General features: G+C 47.1%; 2 protein-coding genes and 1 non-coding gene across 6 annotated transcripts; 1 reads left to right on the top strand and 2 right to left on the bottom strand.

Annotated features, from left to right (window-relative positions):
• Window positions 1-441: 441 nt before the first annotated feature.
• PIGS (phosphatidylinositol glycan anchor biosynthesis class S) lies at window positions 442-15,797 on the bottom strand. Of its 2 annotated transcripts, none has more exons than XM_072779340.1 (12): window positions 15,669-15,797; window positions 15,250-15,389; window positions 15,053-15,164; window positions 8,919-9,008; window positions 8,546-8,637; window positions 6,988-7,195; window positions 6,582-6,724; window positions 5,483-5,597; window positions 3,682-3,833; window positions 3,011-3,111; window positions 1,842-2,052; window positions 442-1,516 (listed from the first exon to the last, which is right to left on the bottom strand). In XM_072779340.1, the coding sequence occupies exons 1-12, from the start codon at window positions 15,700-15,702 to the stop codon at window positions 1,241-1,243; spliced, it is 1,674 nt and encodes a 557-aa protein (XP_072635441.1). In that variant the 5' UTR covers window positions 15,703-15,797; the 3' UTR covers window positions 442-1,240. The 2 variants fall into 2 exon arrangements, with proteins under 2 accessions (XP_072635441.1, XP_072635442.1); XM_072779341.1 differs by having other exon boundaries at window positions 3,688-3,833.
• On the top strand, window positions 11,281-11,415 carry LOC140607646 (small nucleolar RNA SNORA1). Its single transcript, XR_012009605.1, has one exon. It is a non-coding gene; the product is annotated as a small nucleolar RNA SNORA1 (small nucleolar RNA).
• A 1,907-nt stretch (window positions 15,798-17,704) lies between the features above and the next one.
• ALDOC (aldolase, fructose-bisphosphate C) lies at window positions 17,705-22,087 on the bottom strand. Of its 3 annotated transcripts, none has more exons than XM_072779344.1 (10): window positions 21,849-22,087; window positions 21,397-21,490; window positions 20,209-20,330; window positions 19,910-20,121; window positions 19,727-19,781; window positions 19,270-19,430; window positions 19,065-19,148; window positions 18,664-18,838; window positions 18,339-18,538; window positions 17,705-18,193 (listed from the first exon to the last, which is right to left on the bottom strand). In XM_072779344.1, exons 3-10 carry the CDS (start codon window positions 20,318-20,320, stop codon window positions 18,098-18,100), a joined length of 1,095 nt encoding a protein of 364 aa, XP_072635445.1. In that variant the 5' UTR covers window positions 20,321-20,330; window positions 21,397-21,490; window positions 21,849-22,087; the 3' UTR covers window positions 17,705-18,097. The 3 variants fall into 3 exon arrangements, with proteins under 3 accessions (XP_072635445.1, XP_072635444.1, XP_072635443.1); XM_072779343.1 differs by having other exon boundaries at window positions 21,397-21,502; window positions 21,849-22,086; XM_072779342.1 differs by lacking the exon at window positions 21,849-22,087 and having other exon boundaries at window positions 21,397-21,549.
• Window positions 22,088-22,109: the final 22 nt, after the last annotated feature.

Here is a 22,109-nt window from a genome sequence, read left to right as displayed (position 1 = left end):
CTAATGCATTATCTGAAATTAATTTTACTTGTTCACTGACTCTTTCCCCAAAAGATCAGTTCCATGAAAGTAGAGATCCTGTCTTTGTTCTCTATAATACCTAGCATTTAACACAGTGGCTACTGCAGCCTGTGCTTAACATATTCTTTTTCTGAGTTTATGAATGAGTATTTGAGGGCTTACACTGGTACAAGCTATTGTCTTCCAGACCTCCTGCGAAAAAAAGCAGTATATGCTAACAGCTTTGTTGTGAAACCCTGGACATGCTGAGGGACAACAGCCTAGGCACTTCACTACAGGGCCCACAGGGCAGAGAGGCACAGCCTCCTTGTAGGGCGCATGGCCAGGTGGAAGCAAGGTAGACCTGTGAGTCCAGGTCAGATACTAGGAAACCATTACTTAGACACAAATGAAGAATGAAAGGTTTGCTCATACTTCATATCATTTCAATTCAGTCAACCAATGTTTATTGAGAGCTTACCATGTGCCAGACACTTTCATATGTTTATCACATTTAATCCTCATAACCACCTTGTGAGATATCATTGGTGCTATTTTAACAAGTGAAAAACTGAGGCTCAGGGAGATTAAGAGGCTTATCCAATGCTCCCCAGATGATAAGTGCAGAAGGTACAGAAACATCTGAATTCAGGCATGCTCGATCCCAAGTCTGAAACCTTCTCCACTGCACCACACTACTTCTATAAAAGGGTGAAGGGAAACTCTGCCACATGCGCAGCATCAGGCTACACCCAGTAGGCACAGCCAGCCAGGAGGGAGGGGAGGAAGGGAGAAGGTCCCAGGGGTGACCTGCTCCCTTCCGTGAGAGCAGTGCTAAGGTTCTCCCTGAGGGGTTGGAGAGAAGCATGGAGGGGAAGGGGCTAGAATCTGACCCAGGGCTTTCCCCTAATGCTCCCTCTGAGTGCAAGAGGACTGCAAGGAACAGGACAGAAGCACAACAAACTGTCCCTGCCCTGGAGGGAGACAGGGGAGGGCCTTCAATTTCAAGCCAGATAAGACCCAAATGATGCATCTTCTGGGGGGGGGGGGGGGCACAAAGGTTGGGGGAGAATCTGAGCTAGAGAGATGGGAAGGGAAGGGAAAATGAACCCTGCTTAGAGTGCTATACTTTGGTTATAGGAGCCAAGTCCTTCACGGCAGGCCCCCTTTATGTGCCTCTCAATCTAACACCTTCCATCCTGGCCAGAAAGGAAGGCTTCTCACTGAAATGCTGTCCTGCTCAGTCTATTTTCTCAGGCTTTTTCCAGGACTTGCGGGTTTCCAGGAAGATCTTGACCAAGGACAGGAGGATGGGCACAGCCATAGGCAGGAAGAGTGGGATATAGATGGCAAACTTCTGGTCATCAGGAAAATAGAGGAGGTGGAGGAGCGAGGGATCAAAAAAGGCACGCTCCGAGGATGTCACCGCTTCCTGGCTGGCAATGAAGGCAGAGGCCAGGTGCCCAGAGGCCAACTCCTCTGCCGCCTTCTGGACTGCAGCTACAGCGCTGTACACCTAGGAAGGGGGCAAGGAGTTACCAGTATGTCCCAGGCACCAGTGAGGTACTGGGCTGGGAGGGGGGATGGGACTTACTGTGTCTTCCATCAGCCAGGCATGTTGCCTGGAGTTTGCCCAGGATATGGAGGCCAGCATAAAAGGGCTATGGTGTATTTTTTTAGCGCCTGCTTAAAACTTCACACCCCATCTGGAGTCCTACTGGGGACCTGGCACTGCCCGCTAGAGGAATCTTGGGGCACTCAAGGATGGCATGCCCACACACACCCTGGGCGTTATCTGGCTCTTTGGTTTCACCACACACTGGCCCCACCTGTCCGCTCACCTCAGATGCCACATCGTCCTTGATGACAATGTTGCTGATCTTGCCGAGAAGCTGGGCCAGGGAAGTGAGAGTGGTGGTGGCTGTAGCTAGGTTCTCCACTGACCGAGCCCAGAGCAGCTGGTCAAGCTCCCAGGTCGTTAGCCCTTCACTCTTGGGCCCTGAAAACAGGCATTTTGGAGGCATCTGGGGCTGAGCAATCCCAAAGAGCAGCCTATAGGAAAAGCAAAGTAAGGAAGACTGAGAGTAGAAGATGGCTAAGATTCCTAGAATAATGCCTAAGATTTTCAATCTTACCCAGAACCACAAAAGTCTTAGGAAAGTGCCTCAGGGTCTCGAAGGGTAAATGGCAACACTCAGCAAAACAGAGCCCCAAGCCCCATTTTAACCAGTGTTTTTACTCTTACCTGTCTCAAGATTGGATTTCTAAGATCTTGTTTGAAAAAAGGTCCCATGGCTAAAGTATTTCTGATAATAGCAATCTAGTTTAATCCCCTCACCCTATCTACCTTCTCTTTGGACTTTTAGTTAAGGGATGATCCAGGACTTCTTTTTTTGCTGTTTTTTATTTATCTATTTGAGAGAGAGAAAGTACTGTGCACAAGCAGGGGTGGAGCAGAGGGAGAGACAAGTAGACTCCATGCTGAGCATGGAACCCAATGCAGGGCTCAATCCCAGGGCCCTGAGAATATGACCTGAGCCAAAACCAAGTCAGCTACCCAACCAAGCCACCCAAGTACCCCGATCCAGCACCACTTCTGATAAGCACATGTGCTGTATCTCTAATCCTACACCCAGGGCAGGCATTGCTAATCAATCAGAATTCTCTTTCCTGATGATCCCAGGCACAGGCCAAGAATCCTAAGCACAGGGCATGAGGCAGCCACTATTAATATACCAGTTAGCTTGAGAATTAATAGCTATTTTCTTAAGCATCCCTAATCACAGCCCATGGACCTGACATTCAGGAGGCTGTTTTGCCTAAAACAGTTTTGGTCAGCGAATACTCCTTCTTAGAACATAAAGTGATTCTTAGGAACCTTTCTTGGTTTCCCTGGGGCTCTAGGCACAGTCAAGATATCCCTGCCAGGTAAGATTTCATTCCAGGCAGCTCAGGAGACTAGGGTCAGGCTCAGTGGCCACACCCCCAGGTGCATTAGCCAGGACCTCACCGCAACTGAGCCAGGAACACTTCCATCACTCGCACCATCTCCACTTCAACCCTCACAGGCAGTTCTGAGGCATTGTAGACTGTGGGGTCCACGTTGTATATCTGTGGGGGGAAATGAGGTTGCCTCAAGACTACACCAGACCATTCACAGCTCTGCCCTAAACACTCTAGAGGCTATGAGAGAAAAAGACCTGTTCTGTGCTCTTTAGAAATTACAAACCTGAAGAAGGTACCACTAATATTTTTTGAATACGTATTAGGAGCTTTTCATAAAGTATCTCCATTATCCCCTCAATATATAAATATAAAATATATTTTTATAAATAAAAAATATAATTTTTAAATATAAAAAATATTTTTGTATTCCACTTTAATAAGAGTTCCTACCTATAAGAAACTGCCAGTGTAATAGGAGAAACAAAGTTCCCACCCTTGCAAGACTCCCATAAACAGAGTCAAGATCTAAGATGTATACCAGAGAAATCCTCAGGAAGTGCCAACCACGACATGCAAAAGGGTCATATCATAGAAAACATGAATAGAAATAAGAAGGTGTGGGACTGGCAGAGGAGGGGACAAGCTCCTACCACCCTCACCTCTTTGGTGGTGCCCCTCCCACAGACTGGGCATGGAGGACACAAGAGGAACAACAGAAGGAATAGTCTCAAGTACCATTACCATAATGCCACCCCAGCGGGGACTGTGGAAAGCGTTGGTGGCCACTGGAGCCCCATCCTTGTCCTGAATGTACAGGGGGGAGTGGGCAAGCTCAGGTACGTAGAGCAGAAAGTTGAGGACTGGGTAAAGGGAGGCAGCGCTGGATCCTGTGGTACAAAGAGAAAGAAGGTCAGAATACTAAAACATGCTGGATCTAGAGCTCAGTTCCAGGTCAGCCTCTAACTTTCTGGTCACTCACTCTGGGCCTCATTTTCCCCAACTGATAATCACCAGGTTAGCCTCCAGTCCTGGGTTTCTGTGGTCAAAATCCTCCTCTGAACCTTCTCCCAAGAAATGCCACATATGTGAAGTAGAGTCCTTAGTCCCCAAAAGGCCTCTGGAGTCTCCCCTCCTCTAACAGGCCACCCTTGACTGTCTTAAGACCACTCTCTTGGGGATCCCTGGGTGGCTCAGCGGTTTAGTGCCTGCCTTCGGCCCAGGGTGTAATGCTGGAGTCCCGGGACCGAGTCCCACATCAGGCTCCCTGCATGGAGTCTGCTTCTCCCTCTGCCTGTGTCTCTGCCTCTCTCTCTCTCTCTGTGCATCTATCATGAATAAATAAAATAAAATCTTTAAAAAAAAAAAAAAAAGACCACTCTCTTAGCCAATGCCACATCACACCAATGTAACTATAACCCCATCTTATTTATAAGTGTAAACATGACCTCATGTCAATTCCCTCTTAATCCTTCAACAGCTAACTCTTCACACCCAGTAAAAAGCTCAAGCTACTTAATGTGGTCCTTATGATCTGGTACCTGCCTGCCTTGCCAGCTTCATCTCAGTTACTCCCTCACAATTCTGCTACACTAAACTTCTCTGAGCTTCTGAATGCCTGTCTGTATGCCTGACTCTTCTATATCTAAGCTCAGAGTTCCCTTGCCTGGAATGCCCTTCTATCTCTGTACTCCATACTGCTGGAGGGAGAAAGTGGGGTGGGGGGAGTAACAGAGGGAGGGAGGGAAGGATGACCTACAGCCCCTCCCATATCTTGGTCCACACTGGCCTAGCCTTAGTGTCTGAAATCCCACAACTAGTGATGTACTAACTTTGGTTTGCCTGTATTAGTTTATGGTCATCTATTCTTCGTAGGTACCACCCTCAAAATGAAAAACTGGAATCCTCCCAGCTTCAAACCTCAATCAGCAGAACTATCTATCCAAATTCTGCCTTCATGTATTTTTGCTGTTATGTCTCCTACATGTGTGACCATATCTTTCCTGGATGGCTTGCATGGACAGAGACACAGCCTTTCCATTTATTTATAAAAAAGCAGTGGGAGTCATGTTCAATAAACGTTTTTGGGATCCCTGGGTGGCACAGCGGTTTAGCGCCTGCCTTTGGCCCAGGGCGCGATCCTGGAGACCCGGGACCGAATCCCACGTCGGGCTCCCAGTGCATGGAGCCTGCTTCTCCCTCTGCCTATGTCTCTGCCTCTCTCTCTCTCTCTCTCTCTCTCTGTGTGACTAGTCTCTGCCTCTCTCTCTCTCTCTCTCTCTATCATAAATAAATTAAAAATTTTTTTAAAAATGAACATTTTTGGATAGGATAGTGTGGAATTAAGAGATGTCAATAGAGTTGCATAAAAAGGGAGCCAAAAAAAAAAAAAAAGGAAGTCTAAATGCCCAGCACTTCCTTGATGCCCTCAGACCATCCAACCTGGGAGCCATAAGTATATACTACCAGCATCTAACTCCACACTGAGCCTTCAGGGTCCCTCCCCAGCCTGGCAGACAGACCCTCATCCTCAGCTTACCCAGCCGGGACTCCACTGGGTTGATGACATGGGGGAGGCTGTGTGCGGCCAAGTAGTAGCTGGAAGAAGCTGGATCAAAGCGGGGGTTTACCCCCAACACTGCATAGTAAAGAATCTGTAAAGCAAAGAAGATTATTTTGTTTATTGATTCATACTCCCACTTCATCTCAAAAAGTATTTAAAATGATACACTTAGGACAAGATATGAGACAAAATCAGAGCTGAGAGAAAACAGGTGTAGGATAAAAAATAATAGAGCCAAGGGCAAAGTTAATACACTAAATGCATGCTTTGAAAAACCACATGTTTTACCAGGCTTTTGAAGAGCCTAAACAAAGAGGGAAACAAGAATAGCATAATCCAGCGTCCACAAGATCAACTCAAGCCAGTTACTCAGAAGTACCCTTACTACCAAGACCTGATAAAAATGTCTCCCATGTTTTCCCTAAAAGGACACTGTGTGATACATTCTTCATGAGTAAAAAGCTACATTTCTTTACTGATAATCACCAGGATAGCCTCCCAAAGAGGCCTCTGGGGGCTAAAGAAAACTACATTTCTTTACCCATCTTTACTGTTACTATATTGACATATTTCCGGAAGTCTGATTCTTTAAATAAATTCCTTAAGGATGGCACAACTGGGTGAATACAGTTCTAAAGGGGGGGTGGGGGCCCATGGGGCACCTGGGTGGCTCAGTAATTGAGTGTCTGCCTTTGGCTCAGGTCGTGATCCTGGGGTCCTGGGATCGAGTCCTGCATCAGGTTCCATGAGAGGAGCCTGCTTCTCCCTCTATGTCTCTGCCTCTCTCTGTGTCTCTCATGAATAAATTTAAAAAATCTTAAAAACAAATAAATAAATAAAGGGGGCCATAAGGAAAGTTGTTTTTTTAACAAATATTGACAAGAGACCCTGAGCTGTACTCCATGGAGGTAATGCAGACACTAGAATCTGATATACACACAGGCAAATTCCTAGCAGATCAGCAAGCTTTAAGAGCTGGAAGGACAGACTACACCTGCAAACAATCAATACAGATGGACTTTGAGAAGGACAGAGTGGCTAGGGAAAGGTCTCCCCAGCTTGCTCTAAGCCTCACCTGGGAGTCCACAGAGAAGTTGCCCACAGCACTGAGGGCGCTCAGGAAGGGCTGCACATAGCGCTGGACAGCCCCCTCGATGTCCCAGTGGACGTCATGGGACTTGGGGTCCGGGTTGAGTAAACTGAAGGTGATCTCATAGCCTGTAGAAACAGGAGTGAGGGAAGCCAGAGGCTTCTGGGGCTCAAGGGCAGCTGTACCCCCGACTGAGCTGAATTTGTCTCTCCTCTGGAATGGGCTTGATGGACATCATGGAACCAAAGAGAGGATAAAATTGGGATGAGGAACACTGAGTGTTTTAACTAAAAGGTGGAACCACAGAAGAAAGGAGTAAAGAGTCTGCCCGCAGATTCCCCTCCCCATCATTCATTTCCCTCTCCCTTCTGGCAAAGCCCCATCACCATACCCAAGCTGGACTTGAGAGGCCGCCTCTTATCAGAGCTCCACTTGTCTTCTGGAAGGTGGTCAGAAAGGGCCGCAGCGAGCACGTCCTCAGTCAAAGACATGGCCTGTGCTACTTGGATTACTTGGTGGCCGACGATGTTAAGGGCCTCCCTGTGCATGATCCCTCGCACAACTGCTGTCCTCTCAGGCCCAATATAGCTCATCATGTCCTGTGAAAGGCCAGCAAGGGACAGGATGCCCAGGGCTCAGGGAAGAAAGCAGAAGAGCGCACTGGCTCCTGTCTCAGAGAATCTGGCCTTCTGCCACTGACCAACAGGCCTACTATCTCAGTGAGCTACTATCTCAGCTCAGATATCTCAAATATCTACTATCTCTGACCAATTGGGATGCATGAATGTTTTCATCCATTTCCATTCCTTGTGCCTTCCCAGCAGATATAAGTCCCAGGTATTATCTAAATCTTCACAGGCTAGAAACAAGGAGATGGCATGTGGAAGGACAGCATAATAAACAAACACCTAGAAAGTTTGATATAAGTAGATAGCATGTGGCAAAGAGGCAGGCACAGGAATGCTCACAGCAGCATTATTTCTAAGAGTCAAAAACCGGAAACAATCCAAATGCCCATGAGCAATAGGATGCATAAATTGTGATATGTTTCTATAATGAAACATTAAAAATGAACATATTAGACTCAACTATACATTGATCATCATGGATGACTCTCAAATAGAAATGCTGAATGAAAGTTACAGAAGAATGTGTGCTCTATTACTGTAAGTTCAAAAGTGTGTACAATTAAATATATTATTTATTGAGATATAACATACATGATAAAACTTGAAAGAAAAGTAAAAAAAAAAGACACACACAAAAAATATGGCCACCCTGGGTCAAAAGGGTATACATGGAGACATGCAGGGTTCAGCTATATTGCTAGGCTGTAGTTTGCAAGCTGGACTTAAGTACATGGATATTCATTAAAATTTTCTCTCATCTTTTTTAAGAATTGAATATTTTATCATGGGTGGCGCCTGGGTGGCTCAGTTCATGATCCCAGCCTCCTGGGATCGAGCCGCTCCCAGCTCAGTGGAAAGTTTGCTTCTCCCTCGCCCACTGCCCCTCTCCCCTGCTCATGCTCTCTCTCAAATAAATACATAAAACCTAAAAAAAAAATTCTTTTTAATACTTCATCCTAAGTTTTAAAAGAAAATGGTACATGGCATGGCTCCCACTGAGCCCCTTGCTCATCAAGTGAAAGGGTCAACATGTTGGCCCAAAGCTTCCAAACCAGCTTTTTTTTAATCCTGATTTTCTCCCCTACTTTAAATGGTCATCAGAGCTTTAACCATATATAACTCATGGATTTAGAAAGACCCAGAGCCAATGAAAAAAATCTCTATTTGCATTCTTTAAAAAAAAAAATATTTGTTAAAAAAAATTGTTAAAGAGTTTCTGTAGCAAATACAAGCCAATGGGCAGCACTACTGCAAGAAGGTGACCTAGGAGAGAACGAATTGACGGGATAAGCAAAGCTGCAGCCTCTCTGCTCACCCTACCTGGGGCAGAAGTGAGGAGTGTTCAGAGATCACGTACACAGTCAGAGAGCCCTCTGCTTGCTTCTGCGACTTGGCTAACATGGTTTCTGCCTCTGGGGACAAGAGCAAGAAATGCACCAGGAGCAAAACACCATTCCCTTTCCCACTGGCCCCCAGAGAGCGCTTAAGCCACGGCTCCACCTCCCATTCACACCTGGCTGACACTGTGGTCAGGCTTGGCCCCCCGTGGCCCAGGCTAAACATAAGGTATCTCATTCCCAGCTTTCCCAGAGAGATTCTAAAGTTAAGACAAGGTATGGAAAATGCATGCTTAGAGATTGGAAGAGAAAAAGAGGGCTTTGTGTTCAACTAGCACGATCACCCCTTCCAGTACCTTGCATACTGCCCAGGGACAAGGCCGCCTCCTCGTGCTCTAGAGCCCTCCGATAGGCCTTCTGGAATAGGCATTTGATTTTCATTTTGTCTGAGAGGAACAGGAAGAAGCAAGATGAGAAGTCTAAATAGAGACTCCTGTTCACCTTCCCAGCCCTAACACAGTCTTAGGACAGCATCTTGCTGTTAACTGTTTGCAAAGAAAGACCAAGAAGCTACAGCCAATTCTAATGATTTCTACATGAATGATTATCAAATACATGACACCCCACCTCTTCCACCTAACTAGTTCTTCCCCCTGCCTATGTACACACTACTGTCAACCTAAAGTACCCTCTCAAAGAAAAATCTATTACAGTATTCATTCTATTAATAGATGAAAGGAGAAAAACCATATGATCACTTCAGTGAGTGCCTCAAAATAATTAAATTTGATGAATGTTCTTGATAAAGATAAGATGCACACTTAATGATAAAACACTAAATGCAGTTCCATTAAAATTAGTAATAAGGGGTGCCTGGGTGGCTCAGTCAGTTAAGCATCCAACACTTGATTTTGGATCAGGTCATGATCTCAGGGTTGTGGGATGGAGCTCCACATCAGGCTCTACACTCAGTGGAGAGTCTGCTTGTCCCTCTCCCTCTACTCCTTTCCTTGCTTATACCTGCTTGCTCTCATTCTCTCTCTCCCAAATAAATAAATAAATAAAATCTTTAAAAAAATTAGTAATAAAACAAGGATGCCTGCTATCTCCTCTATTATTCAGCATTGTTCTTTCTGAAGTTCCTGACCAAAGTATTAAGTGAAGAAAGAGACATGACACATGAATATCTGAAAGAAACAAAACGGCCACTTTTTGAAGTAGCATAATTCTTTTCCAAGAAAATCAAGACTGGAAATCAAGAATCAACTGGAAAACTACTCAAACTGGTAACAATTCAGTACAATGACTAGGTATATACAAGCATCAGTAACTTTCTGATAAATACCGGCAACATCCAATTTGAAAAGTTAAGGACTGTGACACCTGGGTGGCTCAACAGTTAAGCGCCCGCCTTCGGCCCAGGGCGTGATCCTGGAGACCCGGGATCGAGTCCCAAGTAGGGCTTCCTTCATGGAGACTGCTTCTCCCTCTGCCTGCATCTCTGCCTCTCTCTCTGTGTCTTTCATGAATGAATGAATAAATAAAATATTTAAAATAAAAAAATAATAAAATAAAATAAAATAAAATAGAATAAAATAAAATAAAATGGGAAAAGCATACAAGGTTCTTAGACTAAATGTTCTAAGGATGTCAATTCTCCCCAAGTTAATCTACACCTATAAGGCAATCCCAAAGGGATTTTTTTTGCCCCACTCACCCCCCACTGAACTTGAGAAGTTGAATTTAAAATTTATTGAGGAAGTTCTTTGTTACAGAAGAATTCCAGGTCATATACACCAGAGAAATTATAGAATTTAAAAATTGCCATTTTGCAACCACTAATGAAATGGATGCTAGCATCAATGGCTGCCAAAACTCTCAGGTCAAAGGTTGACAGGGAATTAAAACACAGACATCAAGCTGACAGTATCTGAATTCACAAAATCATCTTTGTACCACCCAAAGTGAAACAACCAATCATTATATACTTCCTGACATAGGAAGTATATCATATCATTCCTAAAAAGTGAAACTGATTTTAATACAATCTTCAGATCTAACAGTTTATTAAAAATATGGATAGTAGAGGAACAACTTAAATGAAAGTAGGAAGAAGTAGGGGGTGCCCGGATGGCTCAGCAGTTGAGCACCTGCCTTTGGCCTAGGGCATGATCCCGGAGTCCCAGGATCGAGTCCCACATCGGGCTCCCTGCATGGAGCCTGCTTCTCTCTCTGCCTATGTATCTGCCCCTCTCTCTGTGTCTCTCATGAATAAATAAATCAAATCTTAAAAGAAAAAAAAATAATAAAGTAGGAGGAAACAATCTGCAAAATCCAGAACGTGAGGTGTTCCATAAAACAAATGACTTGCTTTATCCAACAAATCAAAGAAAATAAGTATATTGGGATAGGGTAGGGGGAGCAGATGTATAACAAAAAGGGCAAAAGAGGGATCCCTGGGTGGCGCAGCGGTTTGGCGCCTGCCTTTGGCCCGGGGCGCGATCCTGGAGACCCGGGATCGAATCCCACATCGGGCTCCCTGCATGGAGCCTGCTTCTCCCTCTGCCTGTGTCTCTGCCTCTCTCTCTCTCTCTGTGTGACTATCATAAATAAATAAAAATTAAAAAAAAAAAAAAAAAGGGCAAAAGAGATGTAACAAAATGCAATGTGTTGATCCTGATGAGAATAAACCAGCTGTAAAAGAACACCTTTTTGAAAAGCCTTGTTCTAGATGGAAATGGGCTCTATTATTCACGGTGTCCAAAAATTGTTAATGTGGCTACTCTAAGACATAGGTTATGCTTCCATCACAGCAAGTTTTTTGCAGTGCTGACAATGAGACACGTAATATTTTCTGCTAAGCTCATGCAGGAGAGTGTATGTAACAAGACTTTTCATATTAGAATTAAGGGATAATAATTTTAGATCATTTGCCAAAATAGCAATCAGTGTACTTCCTATAATTTGACTTCTAAGGCCCTAACGTAAAGAAATGGGATTCCTTGGGGTACCTGGGTGGCTCAGTCAGTTAAGCATGTGTCTTCAGCTCAAGTTATGATCTCAGGGTCCTCGGATCCAGTTTCATGTTAGGCTCCCTATGGGGAGCCTGCTTCTCCCTCCTCCTATGTCTCTGCCTTTCTCTGTGTGTCTTTTGTGAAAGAATAAATAAATAATCTTTAAAAAATAAAATAAAATCTTTGAAAAATGAAACAAGACAAAATAAAAATCCTTCAATGGCTTCCCTTCTCAGCCAGAATAAGCTGTATGTGAACCTAGGCCCCTTTCACTGCTCTGGTTTTATTTCATTTCCTCTTACTCTTTCCTTCATTCACCTCAATCTCACCACAATGGGATTCTCACCGTTCTGCAAAGGCACCACTTCTGCTCCTACCTCAGGACCTTATACTTGCTTATCCCTCTGCTAAAAATGCTCTTCTCCCAGGTATCTACACAATTTACTCCTTTACCACGTTTAGATCTTTACTTGGAAGTCCTGTTTTCAAATGATGCCTTCCCTGGCCACCCTTTCTAAAACAGTAATGATCTCCTTATCCCCCAAAAAACCCTCCTTATCCCCCTGTCCTGAACTGTTTGTCTCCTGTCACCATCTATCATATACATAATACATTTATTGACTGATTTAAGATTTTAAGTAATTTCTACACCCAATGTGGTATTCGAACCCATAACCCTAAGACCAAGAGTCACATACTCCACTGATTGACCCAACCAGGCGCCCCCTCACTTAAAATATTTTTTTAAAGATTTTTATTTATTTATTCATGAGAGACAGAGAGAGAGAGAGGCAGAGACACAGGCAGAGAGAGAAGCAGGCTCCATGCAGGGAGCCCAATGTGGGACTCGATCCCGGGACTCCAGGATCACACCCTGGACCAAAGGCAGGCTCTAAACCACTGAGCCTCCCAGGGATCTCCCTAGCCCTCTCACCTAAAATACACTTAATTTGTTTATCTTCCTGTCTGTTCTCTTCTTTTTGTCTATTTAGTTTGCTATATCTCCAGCAACTACAACTACAGATACAACTATTGAGTATCTGACATAGATACTCAATAAATATTTGTTGAATAAATGAACAAACCCATCACTACTCATGTTTAAAAGATGAGAAAACCAAGATTTAGAAAGGTTAACAACCTCACTCAAATTCGCACCAATTGGGCAGCCCCGGTGGCTCAGCAGTTTAGCACCGCCTTCAGTCCAGGGTGTGTTCCTGGAGAAGGGGGATCAAGTCCCACCTCAGGCTCCCTGCCTGGAGCCAGCTTCTCCCTCTGCCTGTGTCTCTGTGTGTGTGTCATTCATTCATTCATGAATGAATGAATGAATGAATAACTAAATAACTAACTAAATAAATAAAAATCTTTAAAAAATTTTCACACCAATAGGGCAGCAGCGGTGGCTCAGCAGTTTAGCGCCACCTTCAGCCCAGGGTGTGATCCTGGAGACCAGGGATCAAGTCCCACATCGGGCTCCCTGCATGAAGCCTGCTTCTTGCTCTGCCCGTGTCTCTCATGAATAAATAAATAAAATCTTTAAAAAAAAATTCACACCAATAAGTGGCAGAAACAAGGCTTTTTTTCCTTTAAAGATTTTATTTATTTATTCATGAGAGACACAGAGAGAGGCAGGATGCAGGCAGAGGGAGAAGCAGATTCCCCACAGGGAGCCCAATGTGGAACTCAATTCCAGGACCCTGAAATCATGACCTGAGCCAAAGGCAGACACTCAACCACTAAGCCACCCAGGTGCCCCAGAACCAAGGCTTTAATCCAGCTCTCTTACATCAAATTCCATACTTTTGGCCACTCTACTATATTGCCTCCACGATATGTCCATATTATTGAATGCTGTGTCACTAAATATGAAGAAATCCATGACAAATTGACAACAATCAAGTTGTAAACTAACATGTCAGGTATGATCCTATTTTTGTTTTGAAAAACAAAAACTATGTGTGTTTACATTAGGTTGAACTGTATGAAATATGATTTTTTAAAAAATGCAGGCTCCCCATCTAGTGGGGGGTCCACCACAGGGCTAAACTCACAACTGAGATCAAGAGTCAGAGATGTAGGGGAACCCTCTTGCACTGTTGGTGGGAATGCAAGCTGTGCAGCCACTCTGGAAAAGTGTGGAGGTTCCTCAAGAAGTTAAAAATAGGAATCCTGGGTGGCTCAGCAGTTCCATGTCTACCTTTTGCTCAGGTCGTGATCCTGGGTCCAGGGATTGAGTTCTGTATCAGGCTCCCCACAGGGAATCTGCTTCCCCTCTGCCTAGGTCTCTGCCTCTCTCTCTGTAACTGGGTGACAGGCAATAAGGAGGGGACTTGATGTGATGAGCACTGTTATACTATTTATTGGCAAACTGAATAAAATAAAATAAAATAAGATAAAATAAAAATAAGTAAGAAAAAAAAGAGACAGGTGCTTAACCACCTGAGCCACTCAGGTGCCTCTTGAAATAAGATTGTTTTCTAAAAACAGTGTGTGACCAACGTTAAAAAGCTAGAAAGTAAATGGCATATAGACACGTCATGGTGTGGACTCAGCCTACACATCCAGTCATACCCAGTCTTTCACTTCACACTCCAGAAAAGTAAAACTGTTCATAGATCCCCCAACATGCTGATTCACCCCTCCATGCTTACACAGGAGGCAGTAGAGTTTGTTGGTTAAAAGCCAGAACAATTGAATCAGTTGGGCCTGGATTTAAATACCAGTTCCACCTCTTACTAGCTAGCTGTGTGATCCTGAACATATTAAAATCTCTTAAGTCTGTTTCTTCGTTTATAAAATGGAGATCATAATGTTAAAGAGGATTAAATGAGGCAACATATGTAAAATGCTTCACCTAGTTTCTGGCATATGATGAACAACTTCTTCCCTTCCCCCATTTAACGTGAATTCCTTCACATCCTTTAAAAATCCAGCTTAAAAATGACATCCTCAAAACCTCTGCCTTTCTTTCCTCCCAGACAGTAAAAGGCTCTTTTCTTAGCACAATCTCAGTTTCTTACATCCTTTTACTGTGATTTCTTTATCTAAGTGTCTTTCTCCCCTACTGGACTACAAATTTCTTGAAACCATTATCAATTCCTTATTCATCCCAAAATTCCTGGTACCAGAAAGTACCTAACACTCAGTAAAGTGCTGCATGCTAAATTTAATAAGGCCTGTATACAACTCTAACTTGCTTCCAAACCCTGCGTCCTTTCCACTACATCCCACTTCCTCTCCTATCCCTTAATGAGCAATAATTGCTTTCATCAGCTAGCATAACTGTCTTAAGAATAAAACTATAGCCTTAATGGTGAACACTGAATTTAAAGTTTTCTAACCAATCACACTGTTCATTCAGAGAGGGCTTTTAATAAATTCTTAACTACCTTTAAGTGACCCATGCTCCTCCTACCTAACGCATCTCTGGATTGAGCACAGACCAGAAAGGCAGCTCTGACTCCCCAGGAACTCACATTTCAGGGGGATTTCTCTCTCTTGCACAACGGTGAAAGGCAGCTTCTCCTGGTCGTCCAATGGCACTGACTCTCGGGTAAACACGACAGTGACGGGCACCATGAGCCGCAGCTAAAGGAAGGAGCACCAGGGCCTTCAGCTGAGTCTCCACCTTGCCAGAGGGCCGTCCCCCGGCCATCTCCCACCGAGGTCTCACCTGCAGGGCATTCAGCCCACTGATCTGGGAGTAAGGCAACGGGGCCCGGTAGGTCTCCGTGGTCTTCCACCAGAGCGGCAACCCCAGCAGGATGGCCACCGCAGCGAAGAAGAGAGCGGCCCGCTTGCCTCGGACCACCTCTGGGGGCACGGAGGTACCGACCTGAGGCGCTGGGAGTGGGCTTAGGTGCCCGCCCCACACCTGATGCAGAGGAGCCCCAGCAACCGGCACTCGGAGGCTCTCTGCCCGCGTTCATAGGAATCCCTGTACGAGGGGCCCTCGCCCAAGTCTGAAGGGATCGTGTCTGAAACGACCCCAGACCCCCACTCCGAGGGACCTCTGGCACACCACAATCCCCAAAGACTGCATTCCTCCCTCGCAATACACGAGCCGTGGGCCCCACCCGAATGCCACCGCACCTAGGTCTGTAGCAGCGACCCCGGGAGCCGCCATGCCTGCTTCCGGCTGCTCTAGGCGTCGAGGGGCGGAGCTGCGCAAGCCGCCCCCAATCAGAAACCCGCAAGGAAGGGGCGGGACCACGGCAGCGGCCACAGCCAATCGCGAGCGGCACAGAGAAGGTGGGGGAAGGTCGGAGGTGGGCGTGGCCGCAAAGAGCCGGTTCGCCAGTTTGAAAGGCGTTTATCCCGGCAGCGAGGGCCAGCGGAGGTGTGCGGTTTTCTGTGTGGTTGGAAGACTTCGTTCGTCCTCCGCTTCCTTGTAGAACACACTCCTAGCCCCAGAGATTAAGAACACAAACTCTGCAGGCATTAAATACTAGTTGGGTGACCACAGGCAGCTCTAAGTCTCAGTTTTCTCATCTGAAGAATGGAGACATTTACTAAAATGAGCTCATTAAAGGGCTCCTGGCTCGCCCAATCGGTAGAGCGCTGGAGCCTGATCTAAGGGTCGTAGGTTCCTGCCCAACGTTGCGTGTAAAGATTACTTGAAGAAATAAAATGAGGTCATTCATGTAAAGAGCCTAGCACAGAAAGCTAATCACCCAAATATCACCTGTCGTATTACTCTATCTTCTGGGCACCCTCTCCTCAAGCCTCAAATATGGACGTGGCAAGTTACTAGTACCTTTTTAGCATAATTTGGTTCATTCAGTATTTTTTTAATTAATTTGAATTCATCCCAACTTGTAGAAGTCTGAATACTTAAAATTCTTGAAAATTCATGAGCACAGATTCTGAATCCTGATCAGGATTAAATCTTGACTTCATCACTTCACCTGAGTGATCTTGAGAATTTAACCTTTCTATGCCTGTTTTTCTCATATTAAAATAAGCATAGTAATAGTATCTACTTTATACAGTGTTGTAGTAAATGAGTTAGTAAATGTAGAGTGATTAGAATAGGGCCTGGTCTGCCAGGAGCACATAGTAAGTTCTATAGGGGCGCCTGGGTGGCTCAATGGGTTCAACATCTGATTTTTTATTTCAGTTTAGGCATAATCTCAGGGTTGTGGGATGTAGCCCTGTATTAGGCTCAGGAGAAGTCAGCTTGAGATTCTCTCTCTCCCTCTCCCTCTGCTCTTATCCCTGTTCATACATGCTCTCCCTCTCTCTCAAATAAATAAATATTTTAAAAAAGAAAGTGCTATATAAGTATGATCTATTTTTGTTAAGGGCAGGGGACACTGGACCTACCTTCCCATACAGCAATTATTAGTTGGGTGGAGAACTGGTTGTGTACTTTACAGAGAATGACCTCCTAAGTTCACACAGAACACACCTAGCAGGTTCTCTCATCTTTTCATCCCCTCAGACAGACCCAGGTGTTTGATGTACCCCTGCACCCCAGCCGAGTAGTCAAAGTTTAGCATAAAACCTCACCAGGTCTACACTTGCCCAGACCTTCAAATCAGCCTTTCCTGTGCCCTTATCTACCCTAAATGGGGATGGGCAATAGCCCTTGGCAACCTCCTAGATACTCTGCTCCATCTGACAGTCTTGACCCTTGTGGCTTTTCCATGTTGGGCAGGAGTGCGGGTGCTCCTCCTGCAGTGCCCACCCCCCACCCCCCACCCCCAGCACAATGTGTCAAGCCCCAGCAGAATTCAACACAGAGGACAGGTGAGAGACCTCCATCCTCTTATCCCAGTTTTGGGCTTTAGGCAAAAGCTGCGTTCAGAAATTACACAAGTCTTGCCTTCAGGAATTGCACAAGTCTCGCCTTATTGTATCCTTCAACTGCAGCCCACTGCTTCTGAGTTGGCAGTCCCTGAAACACCTGCCCTCCATACTGCCCACCCTCCAGCCTTGGACCATTCACTAGGAAGAGCTTGAGCTGGGAATAGTGACTGGGTGTGCCCCTCCCCCATAAACTTAAAGCCCAGTAAAACTCAAAACCTACCCTCCCCACCTCCACAGTCAGAGGGCCCAGAGACAGTCAGTGGAAATCAGAAACTGAGATGGGAATTTGATGTGTAAAACAGACAGACGAAGTAGCATCTTTTGCTACCATTTATTTGCTATGTGGTATGTACCCAAGACATGAGTCATGTCTAGTATCCTACTCTCTGATCCCAGGAGACAGGGGCAAGGAAAGCCCAAGGAGAAGCTACCATATCATGGGGAAATGGTAGGGGCTGGTGGAGGCAGGGGGAAACCCAGGCATCCTGCTCTGACTTCTAGCAACTTCTGCCCTCAGTCATGAGGGGCGCCCTATTCTCCCATCCAGTGATCCCAGGTGCAGCAGTGGGAGAGGGGGAGGACAAAAAAGGAAGATGACTCAGTGCTGGATGGAGGCGTCTCGCTCTGCATGGCTATTTGGCTCTGGCCTTAACTATTGGTGAAATGGGGTGCAGGTGGCCAGGTCAAAGGTTGTGGCGTGGAATGCATACTCAGTAGGCATGGTTGGCAATGTAGAGGGACTGTGCTGCAGCTCCACCATCTTCTCCACTGCCTTCATACTTGCCCTGAGCCGCAAGCCCATTCACCTGTAAAAGGACAGGGGGTGAGAGGAAGGGGTAAGCAGGCTGACACAGCCCACAGGCACCAAAACCTGCCTAGGCTATAGCCTCTGGGTGCTGCCCCCTGCCTAGCTATACCCCTCTCCCCTAGTCACCACCTCTAGCTCCCAACCTCAGCCCGCTTGATGAACTCCTCAGTGGCAGCCCCAGCATTGTCTTGTTGCCCTTTCCAGGCATTGAGGGCAGAGGCCTGCAGGGCACGCCCATAGGAGAAGGTGAGGGCCCAGGGTCGAGGAAGGGGACAACGGTTGATGGCATTGAGGTTGAGTGATGCCTCCTCTTCACTCTGACCCCCAGACAGGAAAGTCACTCCTAGGGTAGAGAAGAGAAACTGATTGGTCAACTCCCTATTTTTCCAGGGTATGGGACCCATGAAGGCCACAAGACCCTGAGAATGGGTCTTAGGGACAGGAACAGGTTAGGAAGCAGGGTAGTACCTGGGACAGCTGGGGGCACAGTACGACGCAGGGCAGTGACAGTTGCCATGGCGATCTCCTCTGAGCTATATTTAATGGGACAAGCATGGCCAGGGGTCACCATGTTGGGCTTGAGCAGGGTCCCCTCCAGGTACACGTGATGGTCACTCAGGGCCTTGTACACAGCAGCCAAGACCTGGAGATCAGAGGGGGTTTACTAAGGTTCCAAGCCCCTGCTCAATGCTCTTCTCTTAGGGGAAAGTGGGCATGACTGTGAGGGTCAGTACAGGCTCAAACTCACAGGTATGTGTTCTGGGATGAAGTAAAAGAGTGCTTGGGGAAAGTACTTGCATCTGAGCCAGGGACTACAGGACGTGTCAGGCTCTCCTTGAAGTATGTACCTGGCCTAGGTGTAGACTCACCTTCTCTGTAACGTACTGACAACGTTTTAGGTCATGGTCTCCATCAGGCAGGATTTCAGGTTCCACAATAGGCACAATGCCATTCTGTAGGTAAGAGCAGAGTAACTTGGGAGGGGCAGTAGGGAGGAGGGGAGAAAGCCCTCCTAACCCTCTCCCCACTAGGCACAAGGCACCCATCTGACCCCTCACACAAACATACACACACCTGCTGGCAGATGCTGGCATAGCGGGCCAGCACGTTGGCATTCTCCAGAATAGCAAGTGCTGAGGGTGTGCGCTCACTGATTTTCAGCACACAACGCCACTTGGCAAAGTCGGCGCCATCCTTCTTGTATTGGGCACAGCGTTCCGAGAGCCCATCCAGCCCTGTAGGTATAGGACAGCTCATCACCCTGCCCCTCTTTGCCAGCATCAACCAACCAACAATCTTGCAGTCTTTACCCACCCACCTTTTTTTTTATATATATATATTTTATTTATTCATTCATGAGAGACAGAGAGAGAGAGAGGCAGAGAGACACAGGCAGAGGGAGAAGCAGGTTCCATGCAGGGACCCTGATGTGAGACTCCATCCCGGGACTCCAAGATCATGACCTGGGCTAAAGGCAGGTGCTAAACCGCAGAGCCACTCAGGAATCCCCCTTCACCCACACATTCTATACCTTGAGTGGTGGTTTCTCCATCGGTCCCTGCTAGAGGCACTACACCCTTATCAACCTGTAGAGGAAACACAGGCAGAGGGCTGAACCTAAACAGAATTCCCCTTGTCACCTCACACACACACACACACACATACACACACACTCATTCCATGTTCAACCCCCACTGAGGGCCAGTGGTTGCACCTTGATGCCCACGACAATGCCTTTATCCTGAATGGTACGAACGAAAGGAACACCATTATCGTCCTTCTGGTAAAGTGTCTCATGGAAGAAGATGACACCTCCAATGCACTTCTTCACACGGTCATCAGCACTGAACAGGACCTGGCGGTACAACCTGCGGTTTTCCTCTGTGTTCTCCACTCCAATTTGGCTCAGCCGCTTGGCCATGCTGCCTGGGGACAAACAAAAGAGAGGTAGCAAGCTCATCCCCAGGGCTCTCTGGCCACCTCTACCCCTACCTAGCCACAGGCCCCACCTACCTACAGACTCATCTGCAGCCAGAATGCCTTTGCCTGGGGCCACAATCCGGAGGGCGATGTCAGACAACTCCTTTTTCTGCTCAGCAGAAAGGGCTGGGTACGAGTGGGGCATGGTGACAGCTCTGTGGAAGAGAGAGACAGGATATAAAAACTGGGCCCAGCTACCTCTTTTGCTTCCTCTCCTGGCCATATGGACCAAATGGCCTCCTCCACCCCCCCAACAAGTAGGGAGCTAGGAACAAGGCAGCAGTCCTTGGCATGGGTCCTGTACAACACAGTGGCACCAATCCCTCTGACAGCTAGCAGGCTTAGGGCCCCGGTTCCCACATCTCCTTTTGTCCCTGATGGGCACCCTTCCCAGCCCTGGAGAAAGATGCAGGGTAGGGGTGGGGAAGTAAGCAGCCCTGAAGCTACAGGTCTTCCTGTGAAACTACTGCCCAAAGATCTAGTCCTTCTTTCAGTGAATTTGGCCCCTTCAGGTATGGAATAAGGCCTGGCCTTTCCAATTTCAATATTATCATCCTCAGCAGGGCCTCTAGGGAAAGCGCACTTACTTCCAAGACTTCAGAATGAAGTACAAGTACCTATCACCCTCTGTTCCTCAGCTTCTGGAGGAAAAGTAGGGGAAAAGTGGAGAGTAGGAGTGGCAGAAATAACTGCCATAAGCTTCTGTAACCTCTTCTTTTCTGTATCCCAAACATGACTGCCTTTGCAGCCAGATGGGAGCAGGGGATCAGGGTTGAAAGGAGTAGAGGGCCTGAGAAAGGGAGGGAGCAGGAGGGAGGAGGCCTGTGGGGAGGTGACAGGGAGACAGGCTAACTAGCCAGGGCAAAGACCTAAACCAGGGGTACAGAGTAGGCAAGACAGCTGGACAAGGAACTAGCCTAGGAGAGGGAGCAGGCTGAGATGAAAACGGGCTAGGTGGGAGAAGCTGATCCCCAAGAAAAATCCAGTAGGCAGAGGAAGATCTGAGATTAGAGGAGCTAAGGTCTGGGCGTGAGAGCTAAGATGAAGCGGTGCTGTGGGAAAGGCTGAACCATAGGGTTTCGAGTGGACAAAGTAGAGAGGATGTAAGAAGAGAGCTGAGAAGGCACAGCCAAGAATCCTCGGGAGCCAAGCAAGGGTGACAGAAGGAAAAGCTGGGGAGCGGAAGAGTGCTGAGCAGCTCCCGCCCGCCCAGGGCCTCACCTGTGTGCAGCAAGATGCGCAGCAAGTTAGCAGCGACAGCCACAGGAACACCGCGGATTCAGGTTGGCAACAACTGCGGCTCTAGCTCAGCCTCCTGTAAATGAGGCTGCGGATGCCGCAGAGCTACGTGACTCCCCCGAGGGGCGGGCACATCCCTCCCCTGGCCACGCCCCCTCCCCGGACTGGTGACTCAGCAGAGCCATGCCCACAGAGGCGGGGCGACGAGGTGGAGTGACTACCCTGCCAGGTCTCGGAGCTCTTGTACCCCTCCCTCCCACTTCAGGGAGCCCTACCACCAGCACCTCCCCCACCCCCCGCCACCCCCACTACCCCCTCACGCCCCCACCCCCCGCCACCCCCCACACACACTCGCCGCCACCACCACCCCACCACCACCCCGCCCCCGAGGCAAGAAATGGCCTTGCCCTCATTTCTGCCACCATCGCCTTTACCCTGTGCTGGGCACTGTCCTGGATGTTGGGAACTGCGCCTGGTCTGTGAAGGAGAGTCACCTAAACAGTCACAACTGATGGGGTAAGGAGACAGAGGTACCAACAAAGTGTGGCAGTCCAGTGCAGGGAGTAAGAACTGAGTTTCTCTGTTCTCACCCACCCCCTTATTTGTCTGGAGGGGGATGGAGAAGGTAAGAGAATGAATCCTTGTCTGTCCATTCTCCCCACCGGCTAAGAGCCAGGGAACAAGCAGTCCAGTGC

The sequence above is a fragment of the Canis lupus genome, chromosome 16 (genome assembly GCF_048164855.1).
Source record: "Canis lupus baileyi chromosome 16, mCanLup2.hap1, whole genome shotgun sequence".
In the NCBI taxonomy this organism is placed as follows: Eukaryota; Metazoa; Chordata; class Mammalia; order Carnivora; family Canidae; genus Canis; species Canis lupus.
The sequence above is the reverse complement of the archived record's forward strand: the minus strand, read 5'-3'. Positions and strand labels throughout refer to the sequence as shown.